The sequence below is a fragment of the Cricetulus griseus genome (assembly GCF_003668045.3).
Source record: "Cricetulus griseus strain 17A/GY chromosome 1 unlocalized genomic scaffold, alternate assembly CriGri-PICRH-1.0 chr1_1, whole genome shotgun sequence".
Taxonomy (NCBI): Eukaryota; Metazoa; Chordata; class Mammalia; order Rodentia; family Cricetidae; genus Cricetulus; species Cricetulus griseus.
The window spans coordinates 67,199,350-67,215,445 of record NW_023276807.1 but is presented as its reverse complement, the minus strand read 5'-3'; the positions used below and the strand labels follow the sequence as shown (position 1 = coordinate 67,215,445).

General features: G+C 49.3%; 1 protein-coding gene across 2 annotated transcripts in view; it reads right to left on the bottom strand.

Annotated features, from left to right (window-relative positions):
- Rasa3 (RAS p21 protein activator 3) overlaps positions 1 to 16,096 on the bottom strand; it is a 106,808-nt gene that overhangs the window by 11,624 nt on the left and 79,088 nt on the right. For both annotated transcript variants that reach the window (XM_027387799.2, XM_035452358.1), the window contains 12 exons: positions 13,234 to 13,310; positions 11,642 to 11,746; positions 10,352 to 10,508; positions 9,659 to 9,807; positions 8,731 to 8,845; positions 7,706 to 7,780; positions 6,902 to 7,025; positions 5,630 to 5,736; positions 4,242 to 4,319; positions 3,424 to 3,501; positions 1,884 to 1,957; positions 443 to 549 (listed from right to left, as the gene is read on the bottom strand). In XM_027387799.2, coding sequence (XP_027243600.1) covers positions 443 to 549; positions 1,884 to 1,957; positions 3,424 to 3,501; positions 4,242 to 4,319; positions 5,630 to 5,736; positions 6,902 to 7,025; positions 7,706 to 7,780; positions 8,731 to 8,845; positions 9,659 to 9,807; positions 10,352 to 10,508; positions 11,642 to 11,746; positions 13,234 to 13,310 — 1,246 coding nt within the window. The remainder of the gene's footprint in view (positions 1 to 442; positions 550 to 1,883; positions 1,958 to 3,423; positions 3,502 to 4,241; positions 4,320 to 5,629; positions 5,737 to 6,901; positions 7,026 to 7,705; positions 7,781 to 8,730; positions 8,846 to 9,658; positions 9,808 to 10,351; positions 10,509 to 11,641; positions 11,747 to 13,233; positions 13,311 to 16,096) is intronic.

The following is a 16,096-nucleotide window of genomic DNA, read 5'->3' as shown; positions in this document are numbered from 1 at the left end:
AGGGCGTGGCAGGACTGCTCAGCTCTATCCCCGTGACTGGAACCCAGGACTCTGAGGTCCTCACCTGATGAGGCATGAAGACACCTGGCTAAGTAGGACTTCCCTAGGGGAAGCACGCTGCTGCTGAAGCCAAGGCCCCTCTTCCCTTTGTTGAGCCACTGCTCTGTGGCTCTGCATCCTACATAGAAGCAGGAGCAAGAAAGACACAGAAAAGGATGCTGGGGGCAGCAGTGCTAGATAGTTGAGGAAATAAAAGTGGGGGTGAGGGTCTGCTGTACCCCAATCAGCTCTGGACCCTCTGGCTCTGTGGGGAGCTGACTCCTGAGAACAGTCACCTTCACTCAGCCTCAGATGACCGGTCCGAGGTGTCCCCTGTACTGTTAACTGGGGGAGCCTCCCTGCCATGTTGGGCCCCAAGTGAAGGAGTGTAGAAACTTGTTACCTTTGCTTTTCTGGTAAGTGAACTCATGGTTCGTCAGGCGAAACCACCTCTTCTTGAAATTCTTCATTCCAAATCGTTTCCTTCCTTGGGCCCGCTTAATCATGAACCTGTCACAGAGGGCACATGGCACTCAGTGAATGTTCTCAAGTCAGGGTCTGAGCTGCCTCCAGACGCATAACCATAATCTTTCTCCACTCTCATAAGCCATGAGTGGGCAGCGGTACTGGAAACCTGTCGTTTTACATCTTTGTACTAAGGCTGAATGAAGTTGAAGGGCACACACTCTTGTTTTTCTTTGTTTTGTTTTAGTTTTTTTTTTTTTTAACAGTTTTGCCTCGTACTAGTACTTCCTTAGAAAACACAATTTTCTTTGACCTGTAAACACCCCAAATCTGTGTAAAACTGAACAACACAGCATCCCTTTGGCTCTAGAGGAGCATGCGTGTGCAACACTAGATGGCTCTATGGAGAAGTGTCTGTGGATTCCTTGCAAAAGGATTCATAAATCTTGCTCAATTCTTGACCCAAGTACCACATGCACAAGTGGCTTTTTCTAACTGCCACTGGTTTTCCCTCGGGGCGTGGGGAAAGAGGCAGTAATCACTGCTGGAGGCTACAATAAGGGCCACCGATCTCACATAAGCAGGGCTAACTTAAGCCAGCAAATACACTTAAGTGTGCAAAGTTGACCTCACAGTTCTGTGCGCTGGCAGGTAACGGACTGGGGGATGTTTTGACTGACGTGGAAGGGCATGGTGTGGACACAGTTACTTCCACAAGTGGGTGCGGGTGATTAGATAGGACAGGGTGAGAAGTGACAGGCCAGTCTCCAGGGTGACACTGCAGCTAAGCATGTAGAGCTGTGTGTGCTCTGAGGACATGACTCAGAAGAGGAACACGTAGTGCTTCAGCGTGGGCTAAAGGCCCAACACCTTGGCAGGAGAAAGCTGGTGAAATTCTACTAGTGTGTTGGCAGACCTGGAGAGGCTGCCTCACTCCTGCAATGGCTTGTTACCCTGAAAGTTTGTTACCATCAATATAAGGTCTGCAAGACCTGTACACCCCAGGCCAAGCTAAGGGTTATGAGACAAAGCCTGCTGCTTTAGAGGTTGTGAATTAGATGCACATCACATGGTTATGGTAGAGGGTGATTTAAAGAAAGACAACAGACACAGTTAGGGCAGCCTGATGGTGACCTATAGATAGCTCAAGCGTGAGCCCAAGGGACATGGGCCTAGCTGAACATAGTCTCAACTGGGAGCTGGGAACTGGGACACAGAACAGGGCTCATGAGAACTAGGCATGCCTGTCAAAGTTCATGCAAACAAGAGCAGGACGCATTCCCAGGACCCCTCAGGCATGACCACGGGATGGGAAACATGGGGTTGGAGAAGGAGGTCAACTATACAAGAGTCTCCAGCACCAAGGCCCAATTCCTTACCCTTCTTTAAGCAGGATGGGCTGCTCTATGCTCTTGGGGTCCCTTCTCCCTGATGATGAGATCAAATCCAGGAACTGAAGAGGGAGGAAAATCAGACCATCAGAAGGGAAGCGTGTGGACAGAGTCTGATCCGCCAGAACCCTATCTGGGTGTTTAGACCTCCTCTAAACCCAGGGGAGAGATCTGGGGATGTAAGTCCTAAGAGAGCTGTAGGATCTGCTCTCATCTCCAGTATATGATCCCAGTCCATCCCACCGAGTCTTGTCCATTTGCTGTGACCTTGCCAACACTCTCACCAGGAGCCAGGTGCATGCCAGGGATCCACCTGAGCTTCGTAGGCCTAAGTCGAGTTCTAGTGGTACATCCTGAGGTACATGGGAGGGAGGCGGGTTCTAGTGGTACATCCTGAGGTACATGGGAGGGAGGCCCCACTAGGTCTGCCTAGCTGAGGTCACTCCTCCCGCTGGCCCCCAGCTTTGGCGTGTGATGTCTCCCCTCCTTGGATTCCTCCCATCAGTTTACGGTCACTCCCAGCTTCAGCTCCCTGCTTCCCTTTCACTGTTCAGGACCTTATGATTTCTAAGAGAGAAGTTGTGTTGACCACTAATGAATGATAGACAAAAAGCAAAGCCCAGGGTCCTGGGTGCTTATGTGTCTACACATGCATCAGGTCAGGGCTCAGGCAACACACCTCAGTGCTAACACACAGTCAACATAAGACCTGTGCGGACTGGTTTTGGTCAACCCCACACAACCTAGACATATCTGGGAAGAGGGACCTTCAACTGAGAAATCGCCTCCATCAGTTCACCTGTGGGCATGTCTGAAGGACATTTTCCTGACTAATGACTGATGTGGGAGGGGCCAGCTCACGACAGACAATGCCACCCCGGATAGGTGGTCTTGGGCGGTGTAAGAAAGCAACTTGACTCCACAACTGATGGTTTCTGGAGGGGAAGGTCTCAGTTCTGTTTAAGGGGCAGGCCACTGAGAGTTTGACTAGTGATTATATAGATAACACAAATTAGACTGGTTTTGTTTGTTTCTTTTGTTGTTGAAAGGGAGGTGACAAGGGTAGGGGGCACAAAAATACTGGAAAGTGAGTGTGATCTGGGTGTAAGATGTGAAATTCCCAAAGAATCAATAAAAATATTGTGTTGAAAACAACAAAAAGTGAGTTGTGCAAGCTATGAAAAATGGCATTTCCCTGTGGTGTCTGCTTCAGTTTCTGGCTCCAGGTTCCTGCTTGAGTTCCTGTCTCCACTTTGCTCAGTGAAGTACTGTGATGTAGAAGTGTATATCAAATAAACCCTTTCCTCCCCAAGTTGGTTAATATTTTATCATAGCAATAGGAAGTAACTTAATAGAAGGCCTTTGGCACAGAAAACAGAAGGTGAGCCGCCATACTGGACTCTAAGGGGAGCAAAAGGTGCATTTAAGGGCAGACAGGCCAGCCTTAGTTTAGGGGTAAGGTGGGTCCTGGCAATGACGATAGAAAGGGTGTGGGGAACTGTGCCTTGGAGGGTGTGAGGACACTTACATTTTTTACGGCATCTGCGTATTTCTGCTCATTGAAGAATTCATAGAATGTTGCCATGTACGACTCCTTAAAACTGGCCTGAAATGAAACAGGTCGTCTGCTGACAGCCACCAGCACCAATGCTCATGGCCAAGGACCAGAAAGCTGTAACACACAGTGACAAGCCTAGGGTGCGATACCAGGCCACAAGGGTGAATGGTAAGCATACAGCCCCACCTAGAGGCATCTGCATGAAGCTGGGATTCTGAAGCGCTAGCCATAGATGTTGCTGGGAGTCTATGTTGAAGCCCCTGATTCAAAGCACATCTTCACTCTTATCAATACCTGGGAACCAGGTGATGGGCTACAAACTAGCTATAGATCCTAAGGCTAGCAGCATGGATCAAAGCAAAGATAGGTCTGTAGGAACAGGAATCCAGGGCAGGTCAGAGACCTCAGCACCAACCCCTGGTCTGGGGCAAGTGACAATGAAGGGTGAATGCAAATTTGTGACCAAAAGTGTAAGAGGGGCTCGGCTTCTGCTACTCGGGATGTAGAGGCTGCAGATGGGTAAATGGCAGCTTCAGTCAAACCCTAGGTTTACTCCTATAGCACCAACAGCCAAGGTCAATACCACATGTCTGTCCTACTACGATTAAGAGTCCTGGAGCAAAGCTGAGGAGGCTCAGTTATCTTGTCAGATGGTTCTATTCACACTATCCTAATAGCTGTGATAAACACACCTTCTCCTATATGCAAAACATTTCTTTATAGCTTCTGAAGGGGAAAAAAGCCAATAACCCCATGTTCATAAACAGATAAAATGAGCGTAGACTCACAGACTTGGATTTGGACAAGCTGCCCAGAGTCTGGATGGTCTTTGAGATGAGTGTCAGGGTCCTAGACGTCTGTGGATCCTGAGGGGACAGGACAAGAGAAATATGGGCTTTATTAGTTTTGTAGAAGATCAACTATGAACCCCAGGATAAGATAATAAGACAAAAGACTCTGTCTCAACCTTCCTGATGCTGCGACCCTTTGATAACAGTTCCTTGTGTTGTGTGACCCCAATCATAAAATTATTTTTGTTGCTACTTCATAACTGTCATTTTACAACTGTTGTGAATCGCAATGTAAATATCCATGTTTTCTGTGGTCTCAGGTGACCGCTGTGAGAAGGTTGGTTGACCCACAGGTTGAGAACCACTAGTCTAAAACCTACCATAGAATGGGAGTATGTACATGGGTAAAGATTCAGGAAGACCTGCACTGCCTGGGGCTGGGCCTTGCCACACATCAGGAGCCCATTTCATCAAGTCACCAGGTTCCTGGCATTGCTTCGTGGGAAGAGTCCCATGGCTCGGACTCTCTGCCCAAGATGCAAAGGATCCTCTCAAGATTAGGGCAATTCAGATCACTGCAACCTGAGTCAAGGTTCCATAACCCTGGCTAGGGATGCCTGCAGCTTTGACATGGCTTAGAGGGTTGAGAACCCCTAGCAGGAGGCTGCTCTCCTGCACATTGCCTCTGCCAGGCATACAGGTGTCACCCCAGTAGAAGGCTATGTCCACCCAGACAGGGTTTGGCCATAGCAAGTGCTCCATGAGTAGATGAAGTAAGGCATGTATATCTTAGGTGGTGAGAAGAACACTAGCAGAGATTATCAGGTAAGGCCCTGGTCAGACCATGAATTGTTATTTAAAACAGTATTAACTGGGGCTTGGAGAGATCGTTCAGTTGGTACAGTGCTTGGTATATGAGCATGAGTTTGATCCGTAGCACCTACATAAAAAGTGGAACATGTTAGCATGCACCTGGAACCCAAGCACTGAAGATGTGGAGACAGATCTCTGAGGCTCACTGGTCAGTCAGTCTACCTTAAATGGCAAGCTCCAGGTCCCAGTGAGAGACCCTGTCTCAAAAGGAAAGATGGCTGGTGCGTGAAGAAGACACCCGAGTTTGACCTGTGCACCACCCCTAACATATACCTAGACATTCACAAATACAAAATAAGATAAAATAGTACTGATTCTTCCATCAGAGTCAAGAAAAGCTGCTCAACCCACCTTTGTTCACAGGCAGAAGCCTAGCTGGTTAAGGAAACCCTGATCTTTAAGGAGGACTAGCCAGTTAAGGTAGACTGCCTAGGTGAAAAGGACTGGCCAGTTAAGGTGGACTGCCTAGGTGAGAAGGACTGGCTGTCTGGCTTACACGACAACTCACTTACTGTGTGGTGGGGTGTCAGTTGGAAGAGGTTTGGGGACAGGATAGCAGGAGCGAAGAACCTCAGGAAAATGAAGCTGCTCACAGCGGTGTACCTCACATCCAGGTCATCTGTAAGGAGACGGGACAGAAGCAATGACATACAGGGTTCTGATCTTGCTGGGCAATGCTCAAAGGCCTTGCCGATGAGCTGGACTTGGCTTAAGATTTATTTCCATCTCTCTCTGTTTATGTATTTCTTCTGCATTGTCCATTCTCTTTCTTCAGTCTATATATCTCTATGTTTCTGTCACTTCTTTGTCTGTCTCAATAGTACTGTGGTATTTCTACACAGTTCTTGCTGTCTCTGTATCACTCTGTCTGTCTCTTTGCCTGTCTGTTTCCCTATCTGTTTCTCTCATTATATTACAGAGGACATAGTCTGGCAGCTGAGGGTCACAAATGTAATGTCTTTCACCAGGGTCTACTGGGGACTCGTTGTTGGGTAGTCTACTCCCATCTTGGGTGAGACAATTACTTTATTTTGTTATTGGAAAGTCCCTCCCTAGCCCTCTGAGGCCTGCAGTCCCAGAGTTCTGGGGATGGTGCTGCCTAGGGTCTGCAGGACACATGCAGACTCATGTTTCCCAGAGGCTGGTCCCCAGAGCAAGGTGCTCTGGCCTGAGATGCAGCTCCAGCCTGTGTGAAATAGTGATGGGGGCTCACACACTTGTGATCTGCTTGGAGTGGTAGGTGTGGGACCTGGAGAGGTGTGGGTGGGACAGGGGTTGGGGCAGGGGAGCTCAACAGCACTGGGGTACAGGGTTGGAGGAGGTAAGGGGCAGCCTGAGAGGTTTGGTCTGGTCTGCATAGGACAGTTGTTGGGTTCGAGGCCTATGGGGTCCAAGAAGTCTCAGGAAGATCAAATTGTGAAGGGGATGCCATGAGGATATGGTGTTCTAGGGGGTGAAGCATGAAGTTTAGGGGGGCTGTGGGGGAGGGCATCTCTGCTTCTCCAGGAGCTAGTGTGACTAAGGAACAGGTCTGCAGAAGTGGATCACCAGGAAACCGTTTCCTAGATATTCACAGCATACAAATGACATCCCCCATCAGGTCTTGGGCTGGTTTTCTCAGCAATGCAGTAACTCAGAATTCATGACCCTAAGAAAAAACTATTTGAAGGCAGTTCTGAGAGGACATGCTCACACTACATGGTATCCTTCCCAGAAACTGGGGAATTAATTATGAGTCAAGATGGCCGAGTCCTCATGTCCCAGCTCAGGCCCTGGTGGCTCACCTTGGAAGCGCTTGGCAGCTGCCTCCCGGAGGGAAAAGAAGATGTCACACATGACGGTGGGGCAGCTCACTCCAGACTTCGTGATGACAGTGAAGATGCGGTCCACATACTGCCTCAGGCTCTCCTTTAAGAGTTGGGGAATTAGACCCAGAGTCTCCCGGAGCCAAGATGTCACCAGAGACATGCCCAGGGAGAGTGCAGTCCAGACCTCCATGATGTTTACTAACACACTCCTGTAAAGATCTGCATCCAGTGGCTACAGTAATCAATCCCTGGGTCCCTTTCTCAGCATCACGGAACATAGACTGAGCTCATTAGGGTCCAGGGAACCTGCACTTTGTTTAAGTGTGAACCTTTGTTTAAGTCTGGTCTGCATGAAGGCATAAGAAGACACTGACACGTGGGAGCCCCTCAAGCAACCTGACACACTTCATGTGGAGAGGTTTGTTTGTCCTGAGGTGAGAACCAGTGGAGTTCATGGGTCAGGTCATGGGGCTCACAGGTCATGTCTGGGTCCTCAGGAGACAGTAGGAGCTGATGGAGCCTCTAAGAGACAAGAGTGTGGAGAGGGGGTAGACAGAGACAAGTGTGTGGAGCGGGTAGATAGGAGGTTAATAGGTATCCTGCTGCTAGCTCATGTGGACTAACTACTGTGCTCAGCGTCAAGGACCAGATAAGTTGTTTGGAGCCCGGCCATCCCTACCCTCCCTGAGATCTTCAAACAGTGTCTACATGGCCATTAGCAGAAACCCCCAACAGGAGACTGGCTTTGGAAAGTGTCCCAGAACAAAGCAGGTACCTTACCATGTTGTTCTCAAGGTTTTCACCGTCCTTCAACTTCACGGGGTCAATTTCACAGGACTTGTGGCTCTGGCAAATCTGGAAGAGTGTTAAGATGGTGCTGCACAAGGCGGTAAGACAAACTTGAAAGACTTCCTGAGGAAGCTAGCCCTCCTGGAGGCAGCTCCCACATCGGACGCTGGACAGCTACAGGCATGGAGTGGTATCTCAAGGCTCGGGTTGCACCACATCTGGCTTAAAGACCAGCCTTGCCTCCACACAATCCTACAGAGTCCCATGAGGACCCATGGGACCCCACACAGGAGACAGTTTCCCCTACATGGCTGCTAGATGGAACCAATAAAACTAGGAAGCACAACCTCCTATCTTCACCAGCCTGTGGGCATTTCCCCCCAACTGAACTGCTTGATTTACTCATGAAGAGATGCCACAAAGCTTCAAGAGGACATTTGTCCTCTCGAGTGTTTTCATGGTTCTGCTCATATATATAAACCAGTATTCTAGTCTAAGTTTTTACACATTGCAAAGAACCCACTTGTCATAACCCGTCTTGATAGAAAGACATCCAATAAGAGTCATGGTAGGGGTGGAGTTAGAAAGAACACTTTGGATACAAAAGGCAGTTGATCCATAGGCAGAGACAGTCCAGGCTTCAGACAGTCCAGGTCACAGCTCTAGCCCTTAGGGACAGAGGGATCCACCGCATGTGGGAAGGAGTCTGTCCCTGCTTATCATGTATGTCCTTCTGTCTTTAACAGTGAGGAGATTATCTATCAAATATCTATCTATCTACTTACTTACTCATCTATCTACTTATTTACCCATCTACCCATCTATCTATCTGTCTGTCTGTCTTCCATCCATCCACTCATCCATCCATCTATTGATCTGAAAGCAAAGAGGATTCTGGAACATACACAAAATGTCCTTTATAAAAGCTGATACAATGAGGTCCCTGTGGTGGCTGAGTATTCCTGTCTCTCATAGAAGTCCTGATCACTATGCCAAAGTGGCCAGGGCCATCTCACCTCCTCAATGGTGGGCTTCAGGGTCACATGGAGGTAGTGCATGCCCGCCAGCTTCATTGTCTCATCTATGCATTTAGATGTCAGTGAGTTTCCACGGAAGATGGTATTGGGGTCTCTGGAAAATAGCAACGGGATGATGTCTGCTTTGAGGCACTAAGGGAGCAAAGTCTCCTCTGAGAGCCTGGTCACTGGGTGGGGACATGACTGCTAGCAGGCCTGTTTTCAGATGTCTTAAGAGGAACTCAATGCCTGGGGCTCTGTGGGAAATACCCCTGTCTCAACAAGTTCTTTACTATTGATATGCAGGGCTGAACGGACCCTGCCTCTACCCCTCTATGAAGGGTGCTTTTGCAAAATACTGGCTTTTTGCACCAAAGTCTCAGGTTGCACACAAAGCTAGGCACCAACTGGCTTCCGATCACCATATCATCTTCACTCTGGTTAATTCTTCATCAAGAGCGTCTTGAGATGAGGCTTACAGTTCTGGGGGTGAGGGTGCAGACTCCACCTTTTGACTCAGTAATGGGGCTCTCCGGGAAAACTTGGGTCTCCTCAGGGTGGATAGAGCTAGTCCTTCAAGCCCTGGGGCCCAGTCCACTCCCTCCCCGACCCTCTCTGGATCTTCACAGAAATGGTGATTTCTGAAAGGACTAATAAGGAAATCTGTTTGAGGGGGTCAGAAACCTGTTTGGCTCCTGAAGACCCTCACTCCCTACCAATGCTGTGCACATATATGGGTTAAGATGGCTACTTTTGGTGTGTCCCCACTGGGGGTGCAGAGATATGGATGGGTGGGGAGAGCAGCAGGGTCAAGTGGAATGTTCAAAGAACAGGAGTGAATCTTTGTATGGGGTCGGGATACAGGGAAAATAGCACAATGTGGGAAGGGGGCTGGGCATGCAGGGGCTGGGCTGCAGGGGGCACTTACTGTGTCCTTTTCACCTCCGCACTGGCAATGGCACTGATGAAGGGCACTACCCTGCCGTAGTGCAGCAGGAGCCGTACCAGGGGGATGGCTGCCTCTTGCTTATCTCTGCACACCTCACCCAGGATGTGGGCTGCTGAGGCCGAGACGGGCTGGGCAGAGGGGAAGAGTGAGCAGTGAGCACACCAGTGACACATACCCTCTGCATGTTGTACCCCATCCACAGGTCAGTACCTGATGACTCCAGACTGTCACCCTGGGTCATGTGCATGATAGCACAGGAAGGCCACAGCAGAGAGTTACTCCTTCTGTGGCTTCCTTTCCATCTACTAAATATCCCTCTTTGCAGAGAAACCCACACCTAATGAAAACTGGTGTTAAAACCTCCCGCGTGACCTTGCTGGCTACACTCTGCAAGTGTGGCCTGAGTGCCCTCCCAACAAACCCCAAATCCCACAGCACTGGGGTTGGGAAAGAGTGCAGCCTGAGTAGGTCAGGATCCTGAAGCTATAACTGGAGAGAGTTAAGTGTCACTTGCACAACAAAATGGGTACAGGTGACCCCAGGTACTGAAACAGGGTGGGAAAGGCTCAATGGTACGACGTGGATAGGCTGAGCCGGACAGGTGGGTGGGTATCCAGGGCAGGTTTGTGGAGATGGACTTGGCCTTCACTGGTAAATAAGGCTGACACACACCTCCACATCCGCAGACTTCAATAGCAGGTCACGCAGTGGGCTGTAGTACTCAGAAGAGAAGACATGGTCTTCTGTATAAACTACATTTAACCTCAGCGACCCCAAGTCATCCGGCTTCAGGCTTTTACTGCCATTGTCTCGGGGCTGGAGGAAGTACCTAGGAAGGAAGGACATGGACCAGAAGGTAAGGGCTGGGTCCTCCCAGAGGCATTTCCAGGGCAGACCAGTACCCTGCCCCTGGATAGTCTGTGCTGTCCCCGATGGGTCTCAGGCAGAAAGACAAGGTTCCTAGGCTGTTCTCTGGGATATCTCAGGGCACAGCCACCTGGCTGTTTCCTGTAGCAGAACCACAGACTTACAGGGAAGGGGAAGCTGAAGCATGACAGATGAGGGAGGTGTGAGGAAAGGGAGATGAGCTACCAGAGAGCCTTTGTAGAAGTGGGGACCATTTTAATACAAGTGTATTGTTTTCACAAGAGTGAGTTGGGTTGTGCTGGTTGTCAGTGGTCACTAAGTATTTTCTGAGAACCTTTCTATCTCTTGGCTCACATTGGTCATCCCTCTCCACCCAAATACTCCTGGCCAGGCAGCTTGTCATCTGCTGGGGTGGAGCCCTGTATCCCAGACCCTGGCCATGGAACCAGCAGGTAGACCTACGTGAGAACCACCTTTGTAGAAATAGAAGTCCATTTCCTGATGACAAGAGTAACACCTGACATGGGACACTGAACAGCGGGACACTGGACAGCGGGACACTGGCTCCATGTGCTTTCTAACTTTAAGGAACCAATCATGGAATAAAATGAAGATATACTCCTGCTAAAGCCAATTCCTGGAGTAAACCAGAAATCAAGGCATGAGAAGCAGAAAATAAGCTTTATGAGCATCTGGGTGGGTTCCAAGACACAGAAAGTCTGTGTCTAAACAGCCTATGAAGACCAATGCACCCTGCAAACTGGTCCTGACCCAAGATGATCAGGAAAGCCACCCACAGTCAAGCCAGCCAGTAGACTGTGCTGACATACTCTCCAAGAAGAGGCCCAAAGCTGCTCTTAGTTCCAACACTTGCTTTTAACTGGACCTTTTGTCATTAGGCTCCTGGCACCACTGCCCTATGGTCACCTCTCCGCCTGCTATGTGTTACCTACTGTAAGAACAGAAACCCAGGCAGCAAGCTGAGCAAGTGAGAGCAGGCAGAGGTAGGTGAGAATAAAAGTCGGTAGAGCACAGAGCCCTTCATGTCTGAAGCTATTTTGTATTCCCAGCCATGTCCTTGAAATGCACACCTACCAGGCTTCATAAGAGCTAGAATGTCGCAGCACTTTGAGGGGGATCCTCAGCTCCCCAAGAAACTCATCCCCAAACTTCAGGTTGCTGGCATTCCAGAGGTCAACCCTGGAAAAGATGAGCAAGTGCCAGTCAGGTAGGGGATGGAGGGAGCCTGCTTCCAGGCCTGGGCAAGGGATAAAGGCCTCCTGTTCTCAGAGTACGTAAAGACTTTTACCAAGAGCAGGTGAACCAGGCTGAATCATGGGGCAGAGATTTTGACTCTTGATGCAATGGACAAGCAGACAGGGTACCCATGTCTGGGAGCCAGTGGGGACCTCCAGATTAGTCTGGTGGGGGGAGGGAGGACTACTTGGTGTCACTACTCATGGCAGAGCCAAATGACTGCTCTATTCTTGGCTATGGCCTGGGTCCCTTCACCTAGGAGTATCCCAAGGGCCCTAAGCAGATGTTAGAGATGTGCTAAGGCCTGGAGGGCCCTGGCTCTGTCCCAGATGTACCACACTTTGATCTTCAAGCCCAGCACATCAAACAATAAAGGTGTCATCAGGCTGAGAAGCTGCCCACAGGGCAAAATAGCAAGCCAGGGCAGATGCCCCACCACTGGATGCCTGAGAGCCCTGCTCCTAAAACGTAACAGCCCTGCTTCTGTCTCCATCAAGCACTAGATTATGGGGGTATGTACCATGATCAAGGGGTACTGTGTATCCACTGGAGGGCCTGCAGTTGGGTCCCAAGGAGTCACAGCTATGACACAGTCTGCAGCCATGGCAGTGTCAGTGTTGCTTGGGAGGGTGGGCCACTCAGCAATGCCCCTTTCCCAAGAGAATACTCTTTGTTCCCTCAGATTAGGGGCTGAAAAAAATGGCACCAGAGTACCAGTGGGTTCGGTGCATGGTACCTGACAGCACTAAATACTCAGCGGGGTTCATGGCCAGAGAGCTGAAAGTCTCTACCATACCTTGACTATAGGGCATTGCTATGGAAGAGGATGTTTTTAGAAGACTGGGCTGATCTTTCTGTCATCATTGCTAGTCCTAAAGAGGGAGGAAGCTTCACTGAGAACATATGTATATTGGAACCATGAGAGCTGCTGGTGTCTCCCACCCCTATGTTGAAGGCTCCTGCTGGCAAGTTTGATCATTTGATGGCCAGCATGTTCCCCAAACAACTTAGATGGATTTAGGAATCCACAGGAGGAGGATGTGGTGCATACTAACCTTTACAGAAGACTTATGTTTCTATAGCAACAGAGCAGGAAGACCCATACAGGATCCACACAGTACCCAGAAAGAATCAGTAACATCAGAGGAGATGGGCTCTACAGGGGTTGCCAAAGCCTCAGGGACTCAAATGAGACTGCTCAGAAAATAGCCTGGAGGGCTTCCTGCTGGATGCCAGCAGGCTTTTCCATGATACCAGTGACAAGACAGCTCCCATGGTTTCTAAAACTGACCCTAGACCTGAGGGTAGCCAGTAATGAGACTCCCCAAACAGCTGTGACGTGCCAAGGCTACCTCAACAGTTTGGGGGATGGAACCTGTTTGAGTGATACAGCTCCTAACCTTGGCTATCAACCTCTGTGAGCAACTCACCGAATTTCAAGTTTGTCTACGTCTTCCTCCTCAAAGTCAAAGTGGGACTTTTTGCTGTAGCTGCAGGGTCTGGTCACCTGGAGTCAGAAGGGGATAAATAATGTCAGACATAGCTTCCAGAAAGCTTGGCATCCCACAACCCAAGGAAGCACCATGCAGCTTGACCGTAAGAATAGATTAAAATAAGTGTGTGTGTGTGTGTGTGTGTGTGTGTGTGTGTGTGTGTGTGTGTGGGTGGGTGGGTGGGTGGGGTGGGTGGTGGTGGTGGTGGTGGTGGTGGTGGTGGTGGCATTAGGGTTTCTAGACTAGGAACTTGCTCCTAAGCCATGGCAGGGGCTGATTTCTCCAGATGCAACAGGAACATGTGCAGCTTTTTTCCATCTCTAAACTGCTTACTGAGTTCATGACTTTGCAGGCCCCAAGGCCTCTGATTCTAATGTCAAAAGGCAGGAAGCCAGACCTATAGGACAGTGACCTGAGCTCTCATAGTTTCCTTTTTACCTACAAGAAGGTATGGACAATGCCTCCCCCAGCCCCAATACAGACAGTAGGTCCTGCAATAGGGACGAGTCATAACCCTTCTGGAGGTTCGACCTGTCTTCCAACCTTAGCAAGAAGTTTTGGAGTGTTTACTCCCTGGGAGAAGTCAGAAAACTGAATGGTAGCTTAGAACAGCTGAGCTCCTGTAACATAACAGGTAGAGGAGGGCTGATGATGTTTCTTGGCAGAATGTTTATCCACCATGCACAAAGCAATAGGCTCCACCCCTAGCACCATATTAACATGGCCCAATGACTCATGCCTATAACCGAAGCACTCAGGAGGTGGAGGCAGGAGGATCAGAAGTTCAAAGTCACCTCGGCTATATAGTGAGTTCAAAGCCAGCCTGAGATACTTGAGACCGCATCTAAAAATAATAATCAGGTGGAATTCAGGCTCAGAGTAATGGCCAAGGAGTTGGCTCTGCTTTGACCACAGTAGTGTTCAAACGATGCTGCCTCACTCGGGGTCCTTCACAAGGATCAGGAGATGCAAACCTAATCTAGAACTTGACATGCATGTTCCTTAATCCATGTGCTTCTGCTTACTGAATAATAAGGCAATGTGAACACCAATGCCACCTGCCTCCCTCCTGAACACCACACCTGTCAATTGCTTCTCCCAGAAACACACCCATCACACACAGTCATCATCCTACACCACCCTGTCCTGATGCCACTTTGTCCCTACTGCCTCTTTGTCTTCCCACTCAGGATGGTGGTACAGCCCACAGTGATTCTCAAGAAAGCATGCCCCAGGCAGGCTCCAGGTTTCCCGTCACCCTCTCCCCAGTGAGGAGAAGCTCAGGTATGTCTAGGAAGAAAGCGATCTGGAAACTACCTTCTACTAAAACACATACCCTGTGAGAGGTTACACAGTCAGCCAGGTAGTGTACTTTCTTCCCAAGCCCCACCCCCACCCCCAAGTCTGTCCCCAGTTTAAGTCAAGCAGTGATAAAGAACCCTGGTAAGTCCTGTAAACCGGGTGTAGCTGCTGAGTCATAGGACTGACAGACTGACAGCAGCACCTCAAGTCTGGGCCTGGGAGGAGCAGGAACCCCACCTGCCTTTGGAAGTCTGGCGAGTGCCCCACAACATGGTTCTCAAGCTTCCCTGGGACACTGAGTTAACCCAATGGGCTGGAGCTCATGCCTTTAGCAAGTAAATTAGACATGCACAGCCCACAGATGCAGGGTCTCACACAATAGAAACACGCTAGGAATGAGGTGGTCTCCAGAGTAGATATGGTGTTACAGGAGTCCATCCTCACTTGTGCCATATTGTAACAGCCTAGTGAAGCCACTTCGGGTGCCCAGACAAGGATACACATCGCTGGCTTTGATTTTTCAATTCTACTAAACTCTCACATTTTCTGACCACAAGTTCATGCCTCCCAGGAGAGCCTGCTAAGGCCCCAGTGCTGTGCCCCTCTCCATGACATCTTCACCTGCCTGTATAGCAAGGATTTCCTAGCCCTGCAGAGCACTGCTACTCCCCCCACCGCCCCACACCCTCCAGGCCACAAACATGCCTTCAGACCTCTTGCTCCCTGCCTCTACCTTGCCTACGGTTGGCTCTGAAGATTGTCCATTGTTCTGACTGATGTGATTCCATAGCACTCTTGTTCATGAAGGTTTCCAGAGCCCCCACAGCTCTGATAGTAACAGTGTCAGGATGGAAGCCCTGCTCAGGCTATTTAACATTCCACACGAGAGTAGCCCTGCCCTCCTCAGCCACACAGCACATCTCTGTGCCACCCAAGCTGGGTGGATTTGGCATTTTAATGTAGTAAGCGGGTTTGCATGTCTGTTTTATAATGTGTGCACTTGCTTATGTGTAGGCCAAAAGCTGGACACTCTTTTCCTCAACCACTCCCCACCTTTATTTTTTGACAGGGTCTTTTTCACTGAACCAGAATTCTTTGATTGGCAAAGCTGGCTGACCAATAGGCTTCAGGGATCCACCTGTCTCCTCACCCTAAGAACTGGAATTACCAGTGTGCACTGCCAGGCCTGGATTTTTAGGGGATCTGAACTCAGATCTCTATGCATGCACAGCACATATTTTACTGAGTCATCTCCTCAAGCCCTGGGTTTTTTGTGTTTTGTTTGTTTATTTATTTATTTATTTATTTATTTATTTATTTTGATTTTTATTTCTAAATTAAGGACTAGCTATTTAACACTCATTGGTCTGAAAAGCTGCTATATAGTTCAGGCTGTCCTTAAACTTGTGATATTTCTGCTTCTGACTCTTCAGTTACAGATGTTGGGCCACCATGCTGGTCTATCGCCCATCATCACATGAGGCTACGAGGCACCCAC